This window comes from Megalobrama amblycephala, linkage group LG22 (genome assembly GCF_018812025.1).
Source record: "Megalobrama amblycephala isolate DHTTF-2021 linkage group LG22, ASM1881202v1, whole genome shotgun sequence".
Lineage (NCBI taxonomy): Eukaryota > Metazoa > Chordata > Actinopteri > Cypriniformes > Xenocyprididae > Megalobrama > Megalobrama amblycephala.
The window spans coordinates 27,002,320-27,025,457 of NC_063065.1; the positions used below are offsets into that span (position 1 = coordinate 27,002,320).

Genomic DNA, 23,138 nt, shown 5'->3' on the forward strand with positions numbered 1-23,138 from the left:
GCAAAAATAGCACATTCATTTTGATCAGTCAAGCAGCACTCATGGAGTGTGAAGCATGAATGCTTTATTAACACATTAGTGGTTAAGACGTGTGACATTACAAGAGAGTATTCATATGCATCAGGAACTACACAAGCAAAAATAAAACAAAAAAGCTAAGATGCTTAAAGTAGAAGTTTTGTAGAATTATGCGATTACTGAAATGATACAATCTGAGCAAAGAGGAGAATGAACCTCTGAGAAATTATTGTGCTCTAAGTAATAGCAGTGATTCATAATCATATGCATTTGATTCAAGATCAGAAGGTGCTGATGACATTAGCTGTAGCTTTTTGCAGTTCATACCTACTTTGCTTTTTATAATGTTTGTGATCTTAGGTCTACAAATGAGGAAGTGTTCACTGCTCATTGACCCATTATAACATTACCACACATGTCCACCAGGGGACGTGCAAATGTTACACAAACAATATTTTTAAATGGGTATAGAGCACGCCTGCAGTGCCATTCTGAAACCAAGATCATTTTATAGATCTTTATACTTCTATTTTGGTTTTCAATGTGGTTTCATCTTTTTTTTAACTATTATAATATGTGTAATTTCTCACAATGGGACAGAAAAAAATCAATGTAACAGTTTGACTATGACAGCCTGTTTTAAGGAAATGTAAAATTATTCATTAAACTCTAAGATATAAAAGATATGTAAAAATGAGCACTTAGAAGCAATACTTCAGGTTTTCTTATCTTGGTTTGTTTTTCCACCTTATATTAAAAGTGAAGAACTGTCTGTAGCTCTACATATAAGACTAGAACAAGAAAAAAAATAATCAGTCACACTTTATATTAGATGGCCTTAACTCCTAAACGTAGCCATACCTCAAAATGTGTGAATTTTCCAAAACAACATGTGGCTATACAGCAAATCCATAGTCTTTTTTGGTATTTAATGTTAGTATGTAGTAGTTAAGGCCACCTAATATAAAGTGTGACCAAACAATCTTAGTACAACAGAACTACCTGTCCAAGAAGTCTGTTGTTCATTTGATCAAGCCATCTGTCTGTTACCTATTTCATATAATCAAAAATTTTCAGTTCATTTTGTCCAACTAGCATAAAAATGTTCCCAGACACCATATTTCATGTTATTAGTCAATACTCCTAGTCCCTGCCCCTTACCAAACAAGGTGAACTCAAGAAACTCGGACTAGTACAGTAAATCTCCCAGTCACACATACATTAGGTGAATGGAGTCACCATAAATTTGAAACATTTTGCTGCTAGAAAAGACGTAAATACAGACATGCAAACGGACACATTCACATTCTCCTGCAACATCCAACATCTGGATCAGCAGTACAGCACACATGATGTTCAGGGCGCCTACACACTAGAGGTTATGCTATGTCAGAGAATGCTGCAACACTTTAATGGCCGCAAAGGCTGGGCGGACAAAAATCAGGGTTTGGTGAATCAGAAGCTCTAGCAACCAAAAGCTTTATTTATTTATTTATTTAGTTTTTGGTAACAAAAAAAGAGTTGTGCTTTCAAAAAATCATATTTGCTGCATTGACACTTGATATCAAACTGAGCCGGCTCATCAACATATTTGATGCATTCCCACAGATCAAATGTTCTGTTAGAGCTTCTCTAATGTGTAAGCGCCGAACACACACATACACATGCATACACACACACTAATCGCTGTCTCTGTCATGGTCCTCCACCAACACCAGCTCGTCTCCCCTCTCCAGTAGCGCCCTCATCTCAGGGCTGTCTTCTGTCTCGTCATCTTCGTCCACCATCTCTCCACCTTCCATCTCCATCTCCATCTCCATATCTTCTCCTCCCTCCATCACTGCGTTCTCCACCTCCTCTGTGTCCCCGACGACTTCCACCATCTCGGTTCCCTGGATCTCCACTTCTCCCTCACGGATCTTCTTCACGTGGAAGGTGAACGGTGGAACCTTGTAGACGGCCGTTTTGGAGCGGGCATAGATGGTGTGGTCAGGAGTGAAAGACTTCAACACCTTCTTCTGCGAGGACTTGAGCTTCTCCTTGCGCTCGGGGTTCACAGACATGCGATTGCTGAGTTTGCCCATCTTTTTCTCTATGTTGTGACGTGTTTTCTCCAGGTTCTCCTTGGTCTTCTGTTTGGTCTTCTCAAGGTTCTCCTTGGTCTTCTGCCTGGTTTTTTCTAAGTTCTCTTTGGTCTTTATGCGAGTTTTCTCCAAGTTATCTTTGGTCTTCTGTTTGGTCTTCTCCAAGTTCTCCTTGGTCTTTTGCTTGGTTTTCTCCATACTTCCTTTGGAGAAAGCGGTTTTGATGTTCTGGACGCGTTGCAGGCTGCTCCGTTTGATGCGCTCTGCTCGAGACTCCTCAATGGTCTCCTCGATCTCCACCTCCTCTTCATCAGAGGACAGGTCCAGATGGACTTTCTCTTTGTCCTCTCCTCCTTCCTCTGCGGCTGCTTTGAGTTCACCTTCAGCTTCTCCTTCAACAGGCTCTGGAAACTTCATAGACTTGGCCACATTGACTTTTGAAGGTATTTTCACCTCGTCCTGCAGAGAGACACCAAAATAGTCATATAATTTACCGCCATGAGGGCAAGCACACATACATAATCCTCAAAACAATTGTCTTTCTTTATCAAGGTATTCAAGCAAAGAGAATTTGTGGTGGGCCTCTTTTACTCGAGCCATAACCTAATAAACAGCCACTACAAACATTTCAAGCACCATTAACTCTTTCTGCAGAACATTCAATCTACTTTGCCCACAGTTGTATCTCTCTCCTTAAGGAAATGAGAATTTAACAAGCCTTCTTTGCCAAAAGTGTGTAACAGATCCCCAAACTAAGCACCGTCAAAAACAATCAATGTCCTGTCTTTATTTAACCCATAATGGCCCTATTGTTCAGCATCCGTACTAACATTGATGGTGACCTTACTCACAAAACCACACCCACCCATATTCTGAATTCACAAGACCATTATTAGAGAGAGCATTTGATTTCACTGGGGTCACTGTTATTTTATGTTTGTAAGGTCACTACAAACACTTTATCACGCACTTGTAGGGTAGGTATCATTTTAAAGGTTATTTATAAGATTTACCTTCATTATCATTTTTTTTATTATTTCTTCCCTACTTCTCTCTGTATTAGTAAATGTGTTCATAAAATGATTAAATATGCAAATAAAAGCTAGTCTTGTGTCAAGACACAGGGAGAACATGCATGACTCACTGCCGTTCCTCTTATGTTCCTCAACAGAGTTTTTGTTTTCTTTATTTTGTTGTTCTTCCATTCTTTCATCGCCCTTCCCTTCCCTTCCGACCTGTCTCCCACCCTCCTGCCCGACCCTAATTCTCAGCATTCCATCCCGCGAAGCCCCTCGTTCCCAAGTGCACTCTTTTTCTACAGCACAATGCTCTGACTTGTTTGTAAAGGAGACATATTTTCCGTTAGTGTGATACATTGAGTCATCCCGCTTTGCTCTGTTAATGTCTTTGCCAGCATTCCCAGGACAAACTAACAAATGTAAAGATGTCTTTTCTGATTGTTTGATTTATTCTTTTCTCTGCATCAAGCTGGGACAAATAATCTACTCAGAAAACAACAAACAAGCAATCAAAAAAATGTTGGTAAGCTTATAGTGCTGTAAGGGTCTTTGCTGGAGGTGTTTGCATTTGGAGAAATCTAATATCCCCAAACACATATTAAAACAGACACGTCAGACTGAGACAACATATCTTCATTCATCCTAATTGTACTGCACATGGGGATGGATGTATTTCAAATTAATAGTATATTAATGTCATAATATTTGGGTTGTACCATGAGGATGTATGCCTGATTTATCTAAGCACAAGAGTTTATTTTGTGTCAAATGGAGAGAGAAATATTAGAGTTAACTATTCATTAAGATCAATAAGAGCTCTGTCAAAGTCAAAGCTGGAAAATTTTCACCCTAACGGACTTTTGTGGCTCCTCCTCCTAATGGTGCATGCCCACTACAGCGGCAAAACTACGCTCAGTGCCGCTGGCAACAGTGTTGCCAAGTCCACTGTTTTCCGGTGGAATTGAGCTACTTTTAAGTTGTTGCAATGGGTAAAAATGTTTTCCACGGGTTGATTTTCAACCCCGTATGTACGATTTCACCCCCAGACGTACAAATTCAATGGAAAATTCAGCCGCCCAATGAAGAAAATTGCATTGGGCTATTTTGGGGCTACTTTTGACTGGCCATTGGGCTACTTTTGTTGCACAGACCTGGCAGACAACGCTATAATGCCTCCGCTGGGTATGTCTGTAGCAAATGTGTTTAATATATGTTGTTTTCAACACACATACAATATAATCATCAGATATTCACGCAATTACATTTGGAAATAGACAAGATTTCCAAATGCCCAAAGTAAAGATATCCTGTCAATTTTTATAAACTTTTGAAAACCCAAGCAATTTTGTGCTTAAAAGACGTCTAATAACCATCCACAGCCCTGATGTCTAGGCTAAAACAAGGCAAAATTTGGGCTGTCAGTGAAAATTTAATATACGTCTAACCATAGCCCAAGAATAGACTACAAATAGCCAGTCTGACTAGGAGCTAAACCATGGTTATGCACAGGCTACACATATAACATGTCAAAGAAATATAACTAAAACTTATAATCACTGTTGACTTTGCTTACATGAATATCATACATGTCGTTTTGGCCCACAATACACCGCGCGAGCATGAAGCTCAACTTCCATAGGAATGAATTGAAAACGTTCGCTCACTCCGTGCCATTTTAGCAAAATTTTAGTAAAATTTCACAGGCAAATAAAGGTCCACAGTCCATTGTCAATAGTTTAGCGATGTATGAAGCACAGAGAAATCACTTTTAAACCAAGCAGCTAGCTTTCACAAATCTGACTAACTTGAACATAAGCAAAATCCAACAGGGAACTTTTTTTGATTTTGCCGGCAAAAATGGAAAACCACATCTAGAACCATATCAAGTTTAATAAACTTTCTGTTCTATAGTAAATAGAACAATGGTTAGAATAACTGTGCTTGTCAAACTATTTCTTGGGGTCAAAGTAAAGCCTGTCAAGTTTATTAATGGCTTTTTGCATGTATCAGATAAAATGGAGTCAGGCCAGATTTAAATCCAAGTCCCTGCAAGCAAAATAGCTTCTTATGGTGTACAGCGTTATTTCAAAAGGGTAAAATATGCAGTCAGACCCTGATGAAGTTCAGAATATTAGAAAGGGCATGTAATCTAAGCATTAAAGACCCAAAGGTCAGAAGGTCACTGATCTTGAGTAAACAACATTCTCTAAAAGCAGCTGTAATGGAAGAACAGTAAGATGGAAACATGTCAGAGGAAGTCAGGCAGTCACCTTGGTGAGCCCACATCCCAAAGTGCCTCTCTCAATTTAATGTTGCATTGTTCTGCCGAACAAAAAGGAAGGGAAACACGCACTCCACCACTAGAAACGATTGGAAAATGTGAACAAATGTGTGTATGAGGGGAACGATAAGAGCTGGGGAGTTACATTTCACATTCCCAAGAAAAATTCCCTTTGAACTTGTTCCCTTTTGAAAGGCGATCCTCTCAAACCATGAGATAGAAATCACTTTATATGATTATTATTATGCACTTCTATGGTTCATATTTAGTGTAATCTGTGTAAAATGCATGACACATTTGCTGCTTGCACTGCAAGTGTATTTGAAAGAGGATAGTTTCTTCTACTTTGTAGAAGAGAAGTAACAATAAACCAACTTTGACTTCATTTGTGCCTGACATGGCCTGTACAGAGATCTAAATTTAACCACAAAATGTGAAGGACATTCATTTTTATAGTATAATAGTGTACACTTTAGCATGCTTTTTTAAAAAAAAAAGAGTATTTAATATGGAAATAAAAAGAATATACTTAACTGAATGTAATGTTTTTGGACACTTAACTGTTTAAATTTGTATTAAGTGTGGTAAGTTTTACTTTAGAGTGCTTTTTTTGACCATTTTTTTGTGACTTGAGTACATCTTTATATGTAATTTCATAATTCTATTGTTTTTGAAATAAGATTAAAGTTTAATTCCACCATCTCACCCTTACACACACACACAACACAGTTGCCTTAGAAACAACACAGTAACACAGTATATCTGAAGCAGCAACACGTTTTAAGGAATGAGAAATGAATTCCTCCTTTCTTTCTTTCTCATTCTGTCTCTGCCTCATCGTGGTTTGGTGAATAAAGATGGAGTCATGCAATGGCTTTCTCCCTATTTTTCCTTTTAAACACAAGGTGGTCTGCACGTACACACACATAAGTACATATGAGTTGCTTTCAGAGACTGCTTGACTTTTCCATGAGCCAACCACAGAAGCATGGAGGGCCGTGGGCTACAGAGACTGACATAATATATGAGCACATGAACAGAAGAGTTGTTTGTGTGTCTCTGAGACAGTTAATGTGCGTGTGTGTTTGTCACAGTGTGTACAAACACAAACTGAAACAACAAGAGCTCTTTTGACAGTGAGTGTTTGTGCGTGCGTCACATGGTGTGTGGTTTGGGTAACTGTCTCTCTATCTGCTGTTTATCTGTCTCTCACTCTCATGTGTTTTCAGGTAGTTTTGTCATGCTGATATCAGCTGGCTTCAATCCCACCTGGTCAGCAGAAATGTCCTTTTCAGACTGGATCTGTCATTTTATTTTCGATGAAAAGTTCTTTCCTAACATACCACAACTTTATATCTCCACAAATGAGATGAAAAAATGAAAATGTCATAAAATGTTTCATTATGGTTCACCACAGAGTAAATCACCAAAAAACGAAAATTTTGTCATTATTTATTCTTCTTCATGTCTTTCCAAACCCATATGCTGGGAAACAAAAGTAGAATTTTTAAGACCCTAATTCTCAACGTTTAACTTTAAAACCAGATTAGTGAACCAATCATTCTTCTGAAGTGGTTCGGACTGAACAATTTTTTCAAAAATCAAGATTGATTCTCAAGTTCAGCTCAATGACTCATTGAATATCTTGTATAAATTTCAGTCTATTTCTCACACAGATGCCATCACAAGGATTCAGAAGATATAGAATATAGTCTTGACTGCATTTATGGTGCTTGCATTCTTTTGGAGATTGTTAAAGACCTGCATTAAGTTTTCTTCAAAATATTTAATTTTTGTTCCACAGAAGAGAGAATGCCATACAGGTTTGAAAGAACATAATGGTTGAGTGTAATGACAGAATTCTCATTTTTGGGTAAGCTAATCCTCATTAGAACAAGAAACTGAGCTGAAAATGTTTGCACATGTCAGCAGACTGATAAATGAAAAACACTGTGTGTGGATGGTGGAATATTTCCACTGCCTCACAGAAGCGTCTCTTTTCAGTCACATGTGAAGAGCTCTTTCACATCTGCCTGCCTCCAGGCTGCCGTGTCTCTATGGCGATGAGGGATTCCCTCCCAAAACACCCTCCGCCCCACCTTTCCATTCAAAGCCAGCCACCACACCCACAAACTTCAGCACAGGGTCAGAGCAGAGGGAAAATCAGTGGGTGTGGGGTTTTCCCAAGAATATAGCACTGGATGTGTGGAAGGGAATCCTCCGGACATGTTGCATAACTTCGTCATGGCAGGAAATGGAAACATGGAACTCCAGGATAGGGAGTTGCTGTGGAATGTGTATGTGAATGTGTTTGTGGAGCACAAATGGCTTTGGTAAGATTTAGTTTCACACATAAAAAACATAAGAAAACACAAAAGTGGCATTTTTGGAATCAAATTCTTAAGCAGAAAGAAAGAAAAAAGAAGCATCTCAGCAGTTTCCCTTATGCATCTTTTCATTAAAGGATTAGTTCACTTTCAAAGGAAAATTTCCTGATAATTTACTCACCCCCATGTCATCCAAGATGTTCATGTCTTTCTTTCTTCAGTCGAAAAGAAATTAAGGTTTTTGATGAAAACATTCCAGGATTTTTCTCCATATAGTGGACTTCAATGACCTCCAAACGGTTGAAGGTCAAAATTACAGTTTCATTGCAGCTTCAAAACATTCTACATGATCCCAGACAAGAAATAAGGGTCTTATCTAGAGAAACCATCACTCATTTTCTAAAAAAAAAAAAAAATTAAATTTTATACATTTTAACCATAAATGCTCATCTTGAACTAGCTCTCTTCTTCTTCTCTATCTGAATTCCGGCAGTGTAGACACTACTAAGTGTATTACTGCCCTCCTCAGGTCAAAGTTTGAACTAAATTGTCATATACAATATGCTAGTGCAAGTATATAACAATTAGTTCAAACTTTGACCTGTGGAAGGCAGTAATACACTTAGCAGTGTCTACACTGCCGGAATTCTAATAGAGAAGAAGAAGAGAGCTAGTTCAAGATGAGCATTTATGGTTAAAACATATAGAATTTTTAATTTCTTTCAGAAAATGAGCAATGGTTTCTTTAGATAAGACCCTTATTCCTCGTCTGAGATCGTGTAGAACGCTTTGAAGCTGCACTGAAACTGTAATTTTGACCTTCAACCGTTTGGAGGTCATTGAAGTCCACTATATGGAGAAAAATCCTGGAATGTTTTCATCAAAAGCCTTAATTTCTTTTCGACTGAAGAGAGAAGGACATGAACATCTTGGATGACATAGGGGTGAGTAAATTATCAGGAAATTTTCATTTGAAAGTGAACTAATCCTTTAATATTCCCCTCCATATGAGCTCATAAATATAATTCAAGCTTCCAAATACTGCTTCCTGCAGAGTTTGTCTCTATCCTGCTTTAACACACAAGCCTGGAAGTTTCTAGTAATCCTAAAGCTGGTTCTGGGGTTTTAACAAGAGTTGGAGCTAAACTCTGTAGGAAAGTGGCCTTCCAGGATCAGGATTTTTAATCACCTTTCCATTCTAATACAAGAGTAGACCAAAATGGAAGAAAAAGATTTAAATTCTGGTTTAGGTGGAGATTAGATCTTTTTGTGGCTGTTCAAATGCATTTTACCACATTTACACTACGAAAGCAATCGAATGCATTTTCAAAAAATGGACAAGGTCAAAACATTTTAGACCACGTTTACACCTGTATTTATGATCTGCTGGACCAAAACGAAAAAACGGGTCTTAAAAATGCGGCCCTGTAACTGTAGCCTCCACTGTTGCAGTATCATGCTTCTCGAAAAAGCTTCAGCATTTAACAAACAGAATATTGACTGAATTCAAAGTCTGAACTATCTGTTCTTTTATCATGATGATCCTCCCTTATCGTGTTAATGAAGGAACAGAAGGAGAGGGAAACTGGAAACTATTTGTGTGGACAGACTAGGAAGAGAAGAGTATATTCCTTTCAGCTGTTCTTTTGTTGAGTTATTTAATGTTTCAAAGAGAGAGAGAGAGAGAGAGAGAGAGAGGGGGTGAGATTTGACTATATAAAGTGATGGTATGCTGGCTTCCCTGCAGGGAATATTGTTTGATGAATCAGAGGCTGTTGTTGAGATAGAGAGAGCTGCAAGGCTGTTCAACTGTTACAACACCAAATTAAACTGTTTGATGTCATAAACACTGGGCATTTCCATGGCAACCGCACAACAATATCCTCATGGTGACCACCGAGACAACTGTGGCAACTGTGTGCTTAGCAATTGCGGCTGTCCTTGAAGATTCACATCCATGTGGAGTTCTGTGTAAACTTTAGGAAATCACTCATGCTATAAAATGGCAGATCTGGCCGGAGTCCATTGGAACACGCTGCTCAAGTTAACATTGGCATAGAGCATCTGGAGCTCACAAAGCAATTCTTTATTTTCAAATTCATCAGCAACAGACTGTTCAAAAATGTTTCCTAAAGGTTTAAGGCATGGCGCATGGAGCAACTCATGCGTTTGTTGCCATGTTGAGTTTTATAAGCAAAGCAGGCGGTTTCCAGTCAGTGGTGCGCTGTAACCCATTTCTTAAACTGACGTTTTCCCATATGCAGTACAGTAAAAAAAAAAAAAAAAAAGCTTGTTATTCAGAACATGCAATCGCTGTTGGTTCGTTCTGCCCGCTGATTTAGAGCACTGTCTGGCACCATGATCATGGTTGCCATGGTGCTGCTGAGTTACTCTTTCCAATAACAATGGAGGAGAGAGGTTTGTGTTTACACAGAGATTTATGACTGTGTGGAACATCAGCACATCCTCTCTGTACAGCCGTAGTAATGTACCAAATTCTCCCCACAGCAAAATACTGATTCAGACTTCTGTTACTTATTTTCACAAACTTTTTTTGCTCTGCACCAAATGCTAAACTTTGACAATGAATACATTGGCTTTAAAAATTCAAAACACAAAAGGATTACCTTTGTCAAAATACCATACTATTGGCAAATAATAATACATACAATTGTTACTATTTCTTTGGTCCAAAATAGAAAATACCACATGGTTTACGCTTGTGAGAAGCAAAGTGAGATATAGCTAGCAACCATTGTGAAAACGGGATTTAAGCGCATTTTTGACTCCCAAAACTTAATACTGGGTAATCCACAAATGGCCAGGCATCACTCTCTTTCTCCTTTATCATTTCTGTTTATACAATGGGGTAGTGTCTTGTATAATAAAGATGAATGACACCTCTGTGTAGGCCCACTATGACCATCATTTTTTAGACAAGAATCACCGCAAGGTAATAGCTGCCTAAAAGTGGCAATACTATTAAATTACTTATTTTTCAGTAGAGTGAAAGCAGCTCAGTTTATATCTCGCAATTCTGACGTAATTCTGACTTTATAACACGCGATTGCAAGTTTATATCACAATTCTGAGAAAAAAAGTCAGAATTGCAAGATATAAACTTGCAATTGTGAGAAAAAAACGTAAGAATTGGGAGTTTATTTTTCACAATTCTGCCTTTATTTCTTGCAATTGTGTGTTTATATCTCGCAATTCTGAGAAAAAATCAGAATTGCAAGATGTAAACTCGCACTTGTGACAAAAAAAAGTTGCTATTATAGGCCCCGCCCACTGACGTTCAGTTGCTTAACGGCTGACATTTGCCTGCACTAGATGCGAGCCTCACGTCGCATCAAAAGCGAATAGAACCCATTATAATTACTGATGCTGTCTATACTGGATGCAGTATAGAGTATGACGTGAGATGATGTGTTTTTTGTCAACCAGGAAGTTAGCGGCGCACAGGTTCCCTCGATCAAATGCCTATGCATTTTTCCCATAGACTTTTGGAAAATCGCAAAAAATAAGCTCTGTGTTTAACAAAGAATTATGACACTTACACATTTTGTCTTTCAAGATAATCTTTACAAGTTAACACAACATTTATATATTTTGAAGCCTAAATAAAGTCGTCAGATATAAAAAGCTAACAGTAGGCTATAAACGGACTACAGCACACCATGGACGCCGATCAACGTCACCACCACCAAACTTCCTCAAACTTTATTTAAAAAAACAACTTTATTTAAAAACATGCTCGCTGATTATGATCTGCGCTGTGTATGAATACTTATCCACTTTTTCATGAGAAATGCTGTCCAAATGTCCTGTTTGTCTAAAGTCCCCGCCAAAGGAAGTAGTCTCTTTTATCAACTTGTTAGCAACCGCCATTTTTAAGACACAGTAAAGGTTTAAAAAATAACTGGTGTGTTTTATGTCATAGATCAAAATGTGAAAATATTCAGAGGCTTTGTTAACCAAAGACCTTATTTCAGGTGATTTAGCACCTGCTAACTTGCTTCTGGGTTTTGCATGCAAAAACACGTCATCTCTGAGGTACTCTATACAGATGAGCATTTGCTTTCTGACTTACACCACGTGTTTGAGTCTGCCGACAAGAGAACGAACATGGGCATGCATGCCCTGCATGCCCGTCCACTACGCCACTGAATGAGCCACAGTGTAATAGACAGTTTGCAAAAACACCTTTGACCTTGACAGATGAAGCAGTCAACTGTATTGGATCTGGCAGCAGCTAGATCGCAGCAAACCGTAAGTAAATGATTTTATAAAGCTTTGTCTGTAAATTATGGTTTTATATGGATAATGTTTTCCAAACACTTACGTGCAATAGCGAGTGGGCATTGATTCTATTTCCTATGCAATGTTAGCCAATCATACCAGCGGTCGTTTACTGACAAGACTTAAAAAAAGGCCCTTAAAAACTGATCATTTCAGACTGAGGGTCGTTTTTCTACATATATATGTGTTTTTGTGCGTGTGCATTACAAGTGAACCTCACTGAACATAGTAAAATAAAATAAAAATCCATGTCATGACCCCTCTTAACACACTTAATTAACATGCAATTAAGTGTCTCAAAGTATATTCTTTTAAAGTACATTATTTCTGAAATAAGTACTTTTAATAAGTTAAAGTATGCTGAAGTGTACTTTTTACAAGGGTTTTTTGTTGCTTGTTTTTTGTAATTAAGTTAACTTTATCTAAACTCCAGTTGAACTACTTTAAATTACAAGTAGCTTGTCACTCATACAGTTTCAAAAAATCCTGAAAAGAAGGAGAAAGATGGCGGGTAGGAGATCAAGAGCAAACAAGATAAAGCCTATGCCAAACTGACAAACATGGGCCAAAAGCCAGAGTCATGCTGCTTCGCCTCATGCCCGCCTGAAGATTAACTACACAGAAAGAAATCAAAAAGACACACAGCACTGGGCCGAGCCAGCAGTGGATATAGTCATCCATTCTGCTGTTCCCTTCAGCTGGACATGATGCTTTCTGAGAGTCTGCTCCAGATCAATTACAAAGAATAACCCAACCTCGTCCACGATGAGCCTTCTCCCTCTCATAATCAAACAACTATGCAGCGGATCCTATTTATAGCAGCCACTAGTGCCTTTCCTTCCCTTCTCACAGATGTGTGTGTGTGTGCTAGCTATGTTTAAAAAGCCCAGATGTCTTTCTGTTCTCATAACTTGCATGCTTCTTACTGTCTGTTTCACACACTTTTCCTCTAATTCTCTTGTTTTCCTGGTCTCTCTCTTTCTCTTCGGTCAGTGAAGAAAGCCCCTGCCTTGCTGAAATTGCTTCCAAAGTGACATAAGGCAAATGGGCTTTTCTACATGACGTAGACAACAAGAGTATTTCTGTGACTTTGCCATATATGGTCTACCAGTGTAACGGGCAGATAAAATACATTAGTTATGAACTTACTCCACTATGTGACCAGTGTTGATTATTTAAGTTACATGATACGCTTAAGCATTCCAGTCTCTGTAAGGTGGACAAGCTCCAAGTTTGTCCTTGTAATTTCTCACACATATCTGCTTGCTTGAAATAACCAGTCTCTGTGATACCAAAATGTTTCCATGTCACACTGTTTGCTACACATCCATGTTGAGAATTTATGAACATAATCAAAATATTTTAGATTTTAGCTCATGGACTTTTGACTATTGTATTGACTTTTGACATAAAAGCTGGTCCACTGCAGCCTATTCTAAGGAGATCCACTTATTAGACAGGAAGAGATCGAAACTAACCAAGCACAGTTCAATGTTTCAAACTGAACATACAAAGTCTCAGGAAAAATGGCTGGAGTCTCTCTTGTTTTGTATAATATGCATTATACAGTGAACTGTCTTGAATGTTAATATTTTGGGCATTATAGCTATGTTAATAAGTGTATAATGTGCATGATTTAATAAATCATGAATAATGCATAGGCCTACATATATCAAAAGTAAGTTTAAAAAAAAAAAAAAAAAAAAAAAAACTTATTTAGCAAGGATGCAATAAATTGATCAAAAGTGACAGCAAAGACATTTACTATGTTTTTGAACTTTTTATTCATAAAAGAATTCTGTGGCAGAAATGTAAAACAAAAATATCAAGCACCACAACTGTTTTAAACATTGATAATAATAATAATAATAATAATAAACATTTGTTCAGTCTAAAAATCATTATGTCTATTAAAATTCAACATGGAAACCCATATATTTGCATGCATGCATGGGACATCTGAGCTGAAGAATAATCTGTAATAAAATTATTATTGCTTGAATTATTTTTATATTTTTTCATTTATTTTTTATATTTATGTATATTAGGCTATTTGTTTCATTTTAATGTTTAATGTGAAATTACTTTGCTTGCAAAATGTATTACTATATTATTAAACTGCACACATAACAGCTATCAGTAACAGTCATAGCAAATGTATTCAACATTTTGAGGTGAAGTTCAGGCCAGTGAGCCGTCAGGATTTCGGAGGCAGGGAGTATCAGGGTGTGAAAGGTACTGGCAGGTTTATAAATGGGTGATATACTGGGAGGGTGGAACGGAATGGCTCCAAAATGGGATGAGAAGCAAAAGAGTTGGATGGAGACAGGGGAGTTAAAGGAGTCAGGATGCCTGAAGTATGAATCAGCACGGTAAATATGAGCTCCACTTTGTTAAGACACCACACCCTACCACACAACCCTCCTCTCTCATTCCCTTTCCTGCTTTCACTGAATAGAAGAAGAAGAATAACTGGAATACACTCTATATCCATGCCCAGAGGGCCCAAGAAGCAACAACAAAAGTGCTTAAAAGGTATATTGTAATCAAGCATTTATTTATTTAATCTGTATTTTTCATTTTAAAAAAATAAGGTTATTTAGCCCACCCAATACATGTTCCTAGTTTGTTTGATTTGTTTGTTTTTACATTTAATGTGAAATTAATTAGCTTGCATATCTTATTATTATATTATACATCTTCCTAGATTCCTATTTTTGCATGATTGTTATTCCAACAACAAAAATGGCTTGTCTTTGTAATTTTTCTCCAATTGCTCCACCTTTGAAAAAGGTGTACTCATATTTTTTTTCTGCATTAGAAAGGTTTCACACATAAAGACCAAAATACTATAGTCAAAAAGTCAGCAGTCTAATAAAAAAGCAACATTTTTCTATGTTAAGCAGTTCACCACATGGTGGCTGACATTTTGAGATACAAATATTACATGCTATTTCTTAGTAACCTCTATTATCTTTGGACTCTTTTGCTAACAGAATGTTTTTTTATGACTGACTGCAATAGACAATTTCTACAATGGAATCAGTAACTGAAAATATTTGCATAATGCTGCATCCACAGCACTAGGTGTCAGTATACTGTAAGTCCAAGACAACTGCCATATTGGCCAGTGCCAAAAAAAAAAAAAAAATACAGAGAAAATTTCACTTTTAATTCCCACCTAAATATCATTTTTCACTCATAATCTGTCTTATTAAGTAAAATGGGTTGCAGAGTTATATTAATAAATATCCCGACGTGTCCAAGCTTTATGACGGCAGTGAACGGACCAACGAGTATGAACTTTGCTTTATTTGTAAGTTGAATAAGAAAGCATAGGACGTAGCGTAAGCGTTTTGAACTACGAGAGGCATTACACTTTCTTCGTAAGTTGAATACAGAAGATATTTTAGTTAGATATTTTACTTTATAACTCAAATATGGATATTCTTCTTACACAAACGTATCGTTTTGCTTCAGAAGGCCTTTATTATCCCCTTGGAGCCGTGTGGAGTACTTTTATAATGGATGGATGCACTTTCTTGAGCTTCATACTCGTTGGTTCTGTTCACTGCCATTATAAAGCCTGAACACATCAGGATATTTATTAATATAACTAAGAAAGTCAAATACACATAGGATAGCTTGAGGGTGAGTAAAGCTTGGGGTAACTTTTCATTTGAAAGTGAACTAATCCTTTAATGTTGACATTATATAAAGAGATTCCATAAATAAAGAAAACGCAAAAATTGAAAAATTCTAAAAAACCAAAACATTATGACAATGTGATGCAAGACATTTGTACTTTTACTATTACCTGAAACACATCACACATAACTATAATGTTCAGCTGGTGCTAACTGATCTGAAAAAAAAAAAAACCTTTTGTCCCACTCAATTGAATATCAAACACATAATGAAGAGAGAATGAATTATGTCAAAAGCATGTTAGCACAAGATTTAGCAGAGAGACAGTCAGTTGTAGTAGCAGCAGATGACAGGATGAATGTTTGTGATGATATAGAGGGGTCAGAAAGGCAAAGACTCAGCAGTACTAACCAGTGACACCCCCAGGCATCGATTTTCTAGGACTACGAATACAGCTTCTATATGCTTGAAAGGGAAAAGACCAAAGTTGCAATTTTGACCGTTTTGATTTATACTGTTGCTTTTTCTACAAGTGGCCCGTCTCCTCTTACTACTGTCTCTGCTGTAGTCCAACTACATTACATTATGACAAGCTTCCAGTAGCTTCCACAACACTTCTTGACAGTCCTTGCTGAAAGAAAACTGTTATTCTTTTCACTTGGAACAGAAGAGCTCAATTGGGTGAAGAGAGAGGCGTCTCCTTTGGGCAAAGACACACAAAAACTCCCTAAACAACCTCTAACTCATGACCCTGGAGTGTCTGTCAGACACATTTCACAAATTATGAAATATGGAAAGTTGGCCTACTGTGCTGAAGGAGACAAATGATTAGATTGCTCTTTGTCCTATAAACCATTTCAACATACCCGTGAAACATGCAAATCAAATGTGCATGTAATTATCTAATGGTGAGATTTGCATGCCATTGCTGAAAAGGCTCAGAGGAGTTCAACACTCTGCATATGACATGCATTAGGCCTGAAATATATGCTATATGCAAGTGTTTGAATGTAAACGCTTCTACCAACTGAAGCTTGATTTCAAGCAACGTTGCACTCTAAAATGCGTCAGAATGCAATTCATAACACAACACATTCTCAGCATTGCTACAAAGTGTGCTATAGCAGGCATTAGTGTAACTATCTTCTACTGTCAGCTTTCCAAAATGACATTAATGAACTAGTGCCAACGACTAGTGTTTTTCCGCCTCACGTTGTCTGCATCTGGGCCAAAATGTTGCGCACCACAAAGACTACAGCCAAAGGCCAACTACAATATACATTCTACATCTGTGTGAGAGGAAATAACTCTCCATACCAGCAGGTGGCAGTAGTTTGTATTTGTCTTTCAAATAGGTAAACCGAAAGATCAAGGACTGCGGATGTACAATGAGAAGAGTGAGGTCTACGTTTAACTCCACTTTTAGACATACACTCACAAACTTCCCAAAGCACTTCCACTCAGGGGAATCCCGTCACCATTTTAAAGTGCGTTGAACTTCGTCAAGTGGGTGAGGGAAGTGTATTTGGACAGACCCTCGACCCCTCAGTATGTACACTTCAGCTCGCCCTCATGTCGTTCCACACCCGTAAGACCTTTGTTCATCTTCGGAACACAAATTAAGATATTTTTGATAAAATCTGATGGCTCAGTAAGGCCTGCATCGCCAGCAATAACACTCGCTTTTCAATGCCCATAAAGCTACCAAAAACATATTTAAAACAGTTCATGTGACTACAGTCGTTCAACCTTAATATTATAAAGTGACTAGAATACTTTTTGTGCGGCAAAAATAACAAAATAGCGACTTTATTCAACAATATCTAGTGATGGGCTATTTCAAAACACTGAAAGCTTTGAAGCTTTACGAATCATTTGTTTCCAAATCAGTGGTTAGGAGCGCGTATCAAACTGCCAGAGTCACGTGAACTATTGAAGTTTCAAAACACTTATGACGTAACGAAGCCTCGTTTACTGAAATCATGGGATTTTGGCGCTCTGAACCACTGATTCAAAACAAATAATTCGTAAAGCTTCGAAGCTTCATGAAACAGTGTTTTGAAATCGCCCATCACTAGATATTGTGGAATAAAGTTGCTATTTTGTTATTTTTGGCACACAAAAAGTATTCCCGTCGCTTTATAATATTATGGTTGAACCACTGTAGTCACATAAATTGTTTTAAATATGTTTTTAGTAGATTTATGGCCATTGAAAAAGGGAGTGTTAATGCTGGCGATGCAGGCCTCACTGAGCCATCGGATTTTCTCAAAAAATATCTTAATTTGTGTTCCGAAGATGAACGAAGGTCTTAAGGGTGTGGAAAGACATGAGGGTGAGTAATTAATGACATAATTTTCATTTTTGGGTGAACTAACCCTTCAATTTTTCCCCACCCCACACAAATCTAGTATATGATATCAGAGTTGTCAGTCCTGGAGGGCCACTGTCCTGCAGAGTTTGGCTCCAACTTGCCTCAACACACCTGACTGGAAGTTTCTAGTATGCCTAATATGAGCTTGATTAGCTGATTCAGGTGTGTTTAATTGGGGTTGGAGCTAAACTCTGCACGAAGGTGGTCCTCCACGAGCAGGATTGGACACCACTGGCTTAGGGCGTTCCATTTAAACACATTTCAAGGGTTCCGCCAGTAGTGGGCACTCATGCAACTTACGCAATGACGTACATGCGAGTGAACAATATGAAGTTAGCAAGTGAAGGCACAAAAAAAAAAATGACTTAAATGCAGCCTATCTGTATGTGTCCTCTTGAGTTATGCTTGCTTTAGTCAATTCCGTTTTTCTTCTTGTGCACCGTTTTGAACAGCCAATCAGAGTAATCTCTCTCACTGATGGGCTCTGGTGCAAATTCAACATGCTCAATCAACCAAAAAGTCACCAACAGGGGTCAGACTATTGCCACCACAATACACCACAAAAACTAAGCCAACAGATGCTTTGGCCAACTGCTGACCACCACAGTATTTAGATCAACAACTGTTATGATGGAAGAACTAGTCACTTGATTTGCAGTTTTGTGCCATCAAATCTCTGAAAGATATTAAATATTTGAATTATTGGCTTTGATGAAAGTAAATAAGATATCTACTAGCAGAAATTTGGTAGTACATAAAATGTTCATCACAAACGCTACACAGGAGGAGCAAATGTACAACCACACCCTAATCCTACCCTAACCCTACCCACAACTCTATCTCTCCACCCCATTCAACATCTATAGAGGTGGAGAGTTCTATCCCTCCACCCCACTGGACGTCCAGAGAGGCGGAGCTGGCCGTCATAGACTCTGCAGTGAGTACCACTTGAAATAAGCTCCAATATAGTCCACAATTGATACTGAAGTCAAAAGTCTGACAACTCGAGACAATAAAGCAAGAATGCATGTTGTATAATGTCATGCTCACAATGCATCGACCAAGTATTCACATCTGTATTTGCATATTTGACTATGCTTCTCTATAGAAGATAAAGAAGAGGGATTGAGTAAGTGAATGAAGGAACAAGTTGATGAAAATAGTGGAATTTGATCTTTCTACACTTGCAAAATATACAGGGTGGAATTGTGACCGACCCTCCCTCTCTGATGAGCGAAGGAAGGATATTGGGAAGAGTAATTAGTGAACTGTGTGTGCGTGGGGCGGGCAGCTCCAGCCTCTTCTGACTCACTGTGTGGAAACTCTGAATGTTCTTGCGCCACTGTGCAAAGCTGCAAGCTATTACACATTGCATTACAGAGCCGAAAAACCTCTAACTACAGACAGACTGTCTGAGCAAATCTCTCTGACTATTTTTGTATGAGGCTACCCTTTTTCTTGCTTTTCCCACTCCCCTTTACTCTACCCTTACCCTCTGTTCATGTTCTTCCATTCCCTCTTTCCCTAACAAACCACTCCCACCCTTTTAAAATAGTCTCTGGATTTTGTTTGTGGTATTTTCCATCTCTGAGAAAAAGAAAGAGACCTTCTCTACATTAATCCAGCATGACTGCCGTGTTGGAGAGAGAATGCATGTAAAAACATGTCAGTGTTCGTTTATTCTGCGGCCATCAAACAGAATCCTGCTTTTATAAGGCAGCAGGTAGCCCAGCTACTATCACGCGGTATGTGTGGCTGTATGTACATCAATTCACACTAGTACAGTTTTTTCCTTGAGAAATAATAATACATGGTTGATTAAAAAAACATTTGTTCACTTAAGTCACACCTTAAAATATGTTGTTTCTTCTCAGAAATCTTTTCGGTTACACTTTATTTTAAGGTGACGTTGTTACATTGAATAATATTGATTAACTATATGTACTTACTATAGAGTTACAGTTGGTGTCAAGGTTTGGTTTAGGGTTAGTTACTTGTAATTATGCATAATTTACTGTTATTTCTACAGTAAGTGGTACATGTAGTAACATGTAACTATGTCACCTTAAAATAAAGTGTTACCGTCTTTTCTTTATAATTTTTGCCCAATGGCTTTTAATCATCTAGTGATAGTAGATGTATGAGGACAGTTCACATAGTTGTCCTAGCAGAGTAACCACAGGTGTAGTTTTATGCATTAACTATGAACATTCCACTATAAATATCTTTGTAGTCTTAATTTTACACTCTATGAAATGTCTGTAAAAAATATTATACTGCGCTAATATGAAGAAATTTTCCATACTGATTTTCACAAGTGTTTTACTCATATTTTGAATCATGCATGCATTTTGTTGTGTCTAGGTTTGGAGAAAATATCTGTAAACTTAACAGAAAAGGTATTGGTAATTTCTGCCAGGACATTATCCGTTTTTCCACAGATTGTTTTCTTACAGTGTATTAGCATATGTGATACTTTAAACTTAAGCATCTCTAATGTTGTGCTCGAAAATTGTGCTTATGCTTTTATTCTGTAAAACAAGTGACATTTGGTTTGATATTTTGTTATGTAATGCAATTGCAATGGCAACTTTTTAGGACCACTGTACAAATGGTTATATTTAAAAATAGTAAGATGTGCTCATTTGTACTCAAAGCCACACCCTACCTGACTGTGACATGTGATGTACCCTGCTTTTTACATTACACTTTTATGGTTTACAAATGTATAATGCAAATCACTTTTACAAAACACAGATTTGCAGTCAGAAGTGAATTCATTTTGAAGTAAGAGATTTCAACATAAACGTTTCTTATCATTTTCCTCCAAGATCTGAGCTATCAGCAATGTTGTGCAATCATTTTATAGGTCTATACTTTATTGCAATTGTCTCATTTGTCTGCACTTTTATTTATCCTAGAGAATTTCAAGAGAAACACATTTTGATACTTCATTGAAACGTAACTGATCTTTGAAACCTGAGCAACCTCAATCCTAACTGATGTCTGTGTGCACACCCCTCACCTGGTAGATCATGACTTTGAAGTTTCTTCTCTTCAGAAGTTCGTTCTCGTTGCTCTCCAGGCGTTTGATCTGCCCGGCCTGTTTCTCCATGTTCCCCCGCACCGACTTCACGTTCACGCTCACCTTACGCACCTTCTCCAGCATCTTATTGACAGTGTTTGCCGTGGTGGTGTGGCTCTTGGACAGTTTGGTGAGTTCCCCCTGGATGCCCGTCACTGCTCTCTCCATCTCCCGTTGACGGGCTTCCAGCCCGGCCTGCGTCTGCTGGATCTGGTCCACGGCTCCGATGATTTTGTCCAGCAGCGCCAGGACCATGACTCCATTCATCTCACCTTTGTCTCCCTCACCTGCCTCTTCTTTCTCAGCAGCATCTTTTGATTTGTTCTCAGTGATGGCTTCATCTTCATCATCAGAGGCTGGGAGGTTGATTTCATCTTCTGAGATCTCAGTAAGGGATTTGTGTGGATCAGGCACCTCCAGGTGCAGATGGCTGTCTTCAATCACTTCCATGTTTAAAAGCTTAAGTATGTAGTAAAATAAAAGGAATGTTAAAGGATAAAAGGAGTGGAAAGTTCGTTCTGTGTCCTTACTCGCCTTTCTTTCTGCTCTCAGGATTCCCCTCTAGAGTTCACCTAACTGTTCCCTCCTCTGTCACACTAACCACATCTGCTCTCTCCTCTCTCTCTCTCTCTCTCTCTCTCTCTCTCTCTCTCTCTCTGAGTGTGTTTGGGATCTGGCCAGAGCAGCAGAGGCTGGCAAGCAGGCTGTGGACGGTCTGTACTGCATGAGCGCTGGGTCGTGAATGCCACACTTTCCTGTGAAACCCTCCAGACAAATCAGCTGCGTGCCAGCTGCCTTCCTCTTACCCACTGACACTCCCCCTGCACGGTGTTTAGGTCTATCTGTGTGCATGTGTGTGTTGGAGAGCAGTGCTCCACCCAGTGGCCTGCAATGGGACCCCATAGGAAATAAATAAATAAATAATAAAAATAAGATCTTATCTTTTTCCAATGTCAAAATTACATTTAAAAATGAAGAGTCCTGTGGTCTAGAAAAAGTTGTTTTATTGATTTTGCCAAGTAAGATATGTCCAACATATTTTGCTGACATTCTTATCCGAAGATTTTGTCCTAACCCCTACCCCTAAACTTGACCCTACCCATAAGTTATCCCTAAAACCAGTGGGAAATACTGGTGGGTGAATAACACAGATGTAGAAGCATCTAACCATGGTTGTAAGCCTAAACTTGACATAAACTGTAAACTTGCCACTCAAATCTGATTGGAATGTTGTTCCAGGATCAACAAAGATGTGGATACAGGAACATGTTGTACTTGGTGAAATAACATTCACCTTTATTCTAGATAAGGATGGTCCTCCTCATTATGACTGCCATGATCACATGACCATGACAAATACTACACCCCTGAAGTAATGGGAGTTAACCTTACACAGAACCACAAAAGGCTATTAAAACATTATTTATAAGTGGCCTTATTTCATTAATATTATATTACCTGCAAGTCCATATATATATATTATTATATATATATATATATATATATATATATACACAGTGGGTACGGAAAGTATTCAGACCCCCTAAATGTTTCACTCTTTGTTATATTGCAGCCATTTGCTAAAATCATTTAAGTTCATTTTTTTTCCTCATTAATGTACACACAGCACCCCATATTGACAGAAAAATACAGAATTGTTGACATTTTTGCAGATTTATTAAAAAAGAAAAACGGAAATATCACGTGGTCCTAAGTATTCAGACCGTTTGCTGTGACACTCATATATTTAACTCTGGTGCTGTCCATTTCTTCTGATCATCCTTGAGATGGTTCTACACCTTCATTTGAGTCCAGCTGTGTTTGATTATACTGATTGGACTTGATTAGGAAAGCCACACACCTGTCTATATAAGACCTTACAGCTCACAGTGCATGTCAGAGCAAATGAGAATCATGAGGTCAAAGGAATTGTATATATATATATATATATATATATATATATATATATATATATATATATAAAGTATAAAAAGTATATA

The 23,138-nt window shown here is 38.0% G+C and overlaps 1 protein-coding gene across 1 annotated transcript; it reads right to left on the reverse strand.

The window, feature by feature from the left end:
- Nucleotides 1-47: 47 nt before the first annotated feature.
- cavin1b (caveolae associated protein 1b) lies at nucleotides 48-21,893 on the reverse strand. Its single transcript, XM_048174305.1, has 2 exons — nucleotides 21,079-21,893; nucleotides 48-2,561 (listed from the first exon to the last, which is right to left on the reverse strand). Exons 1-2 carry the CDS (start codon nucleotides 21,586-21,588, stop codon nucleotides 1,698-1,700), a joined length of 1,374 nt encoding a protein of 457 aa, XP_048030262.1. The 5' UTR covers nucleotides 21,589-21,893; the 3' UTR covers nucleotides 48-1,697.
- Between the last annotated feature and the right edge of the window lie 1,245 nt (nucleotides 21,894-23,138).

Coding starts and splice junctions, on each gene's coding strand:
- cavin1b (XM_048174305.1), bottom strand. CDS start 21,588: ATGGAAGTGATTGAAGACAGCCATCTGCACCTGGAGGTGCCTGATCCA. Junction 2,562..21,078: donor TCAAAGTCATGATCTACCAG/GTGAGGGGTGTG, acceptor GTCTCTCTGCAG/GACGAGGTGAAAATACCTTC.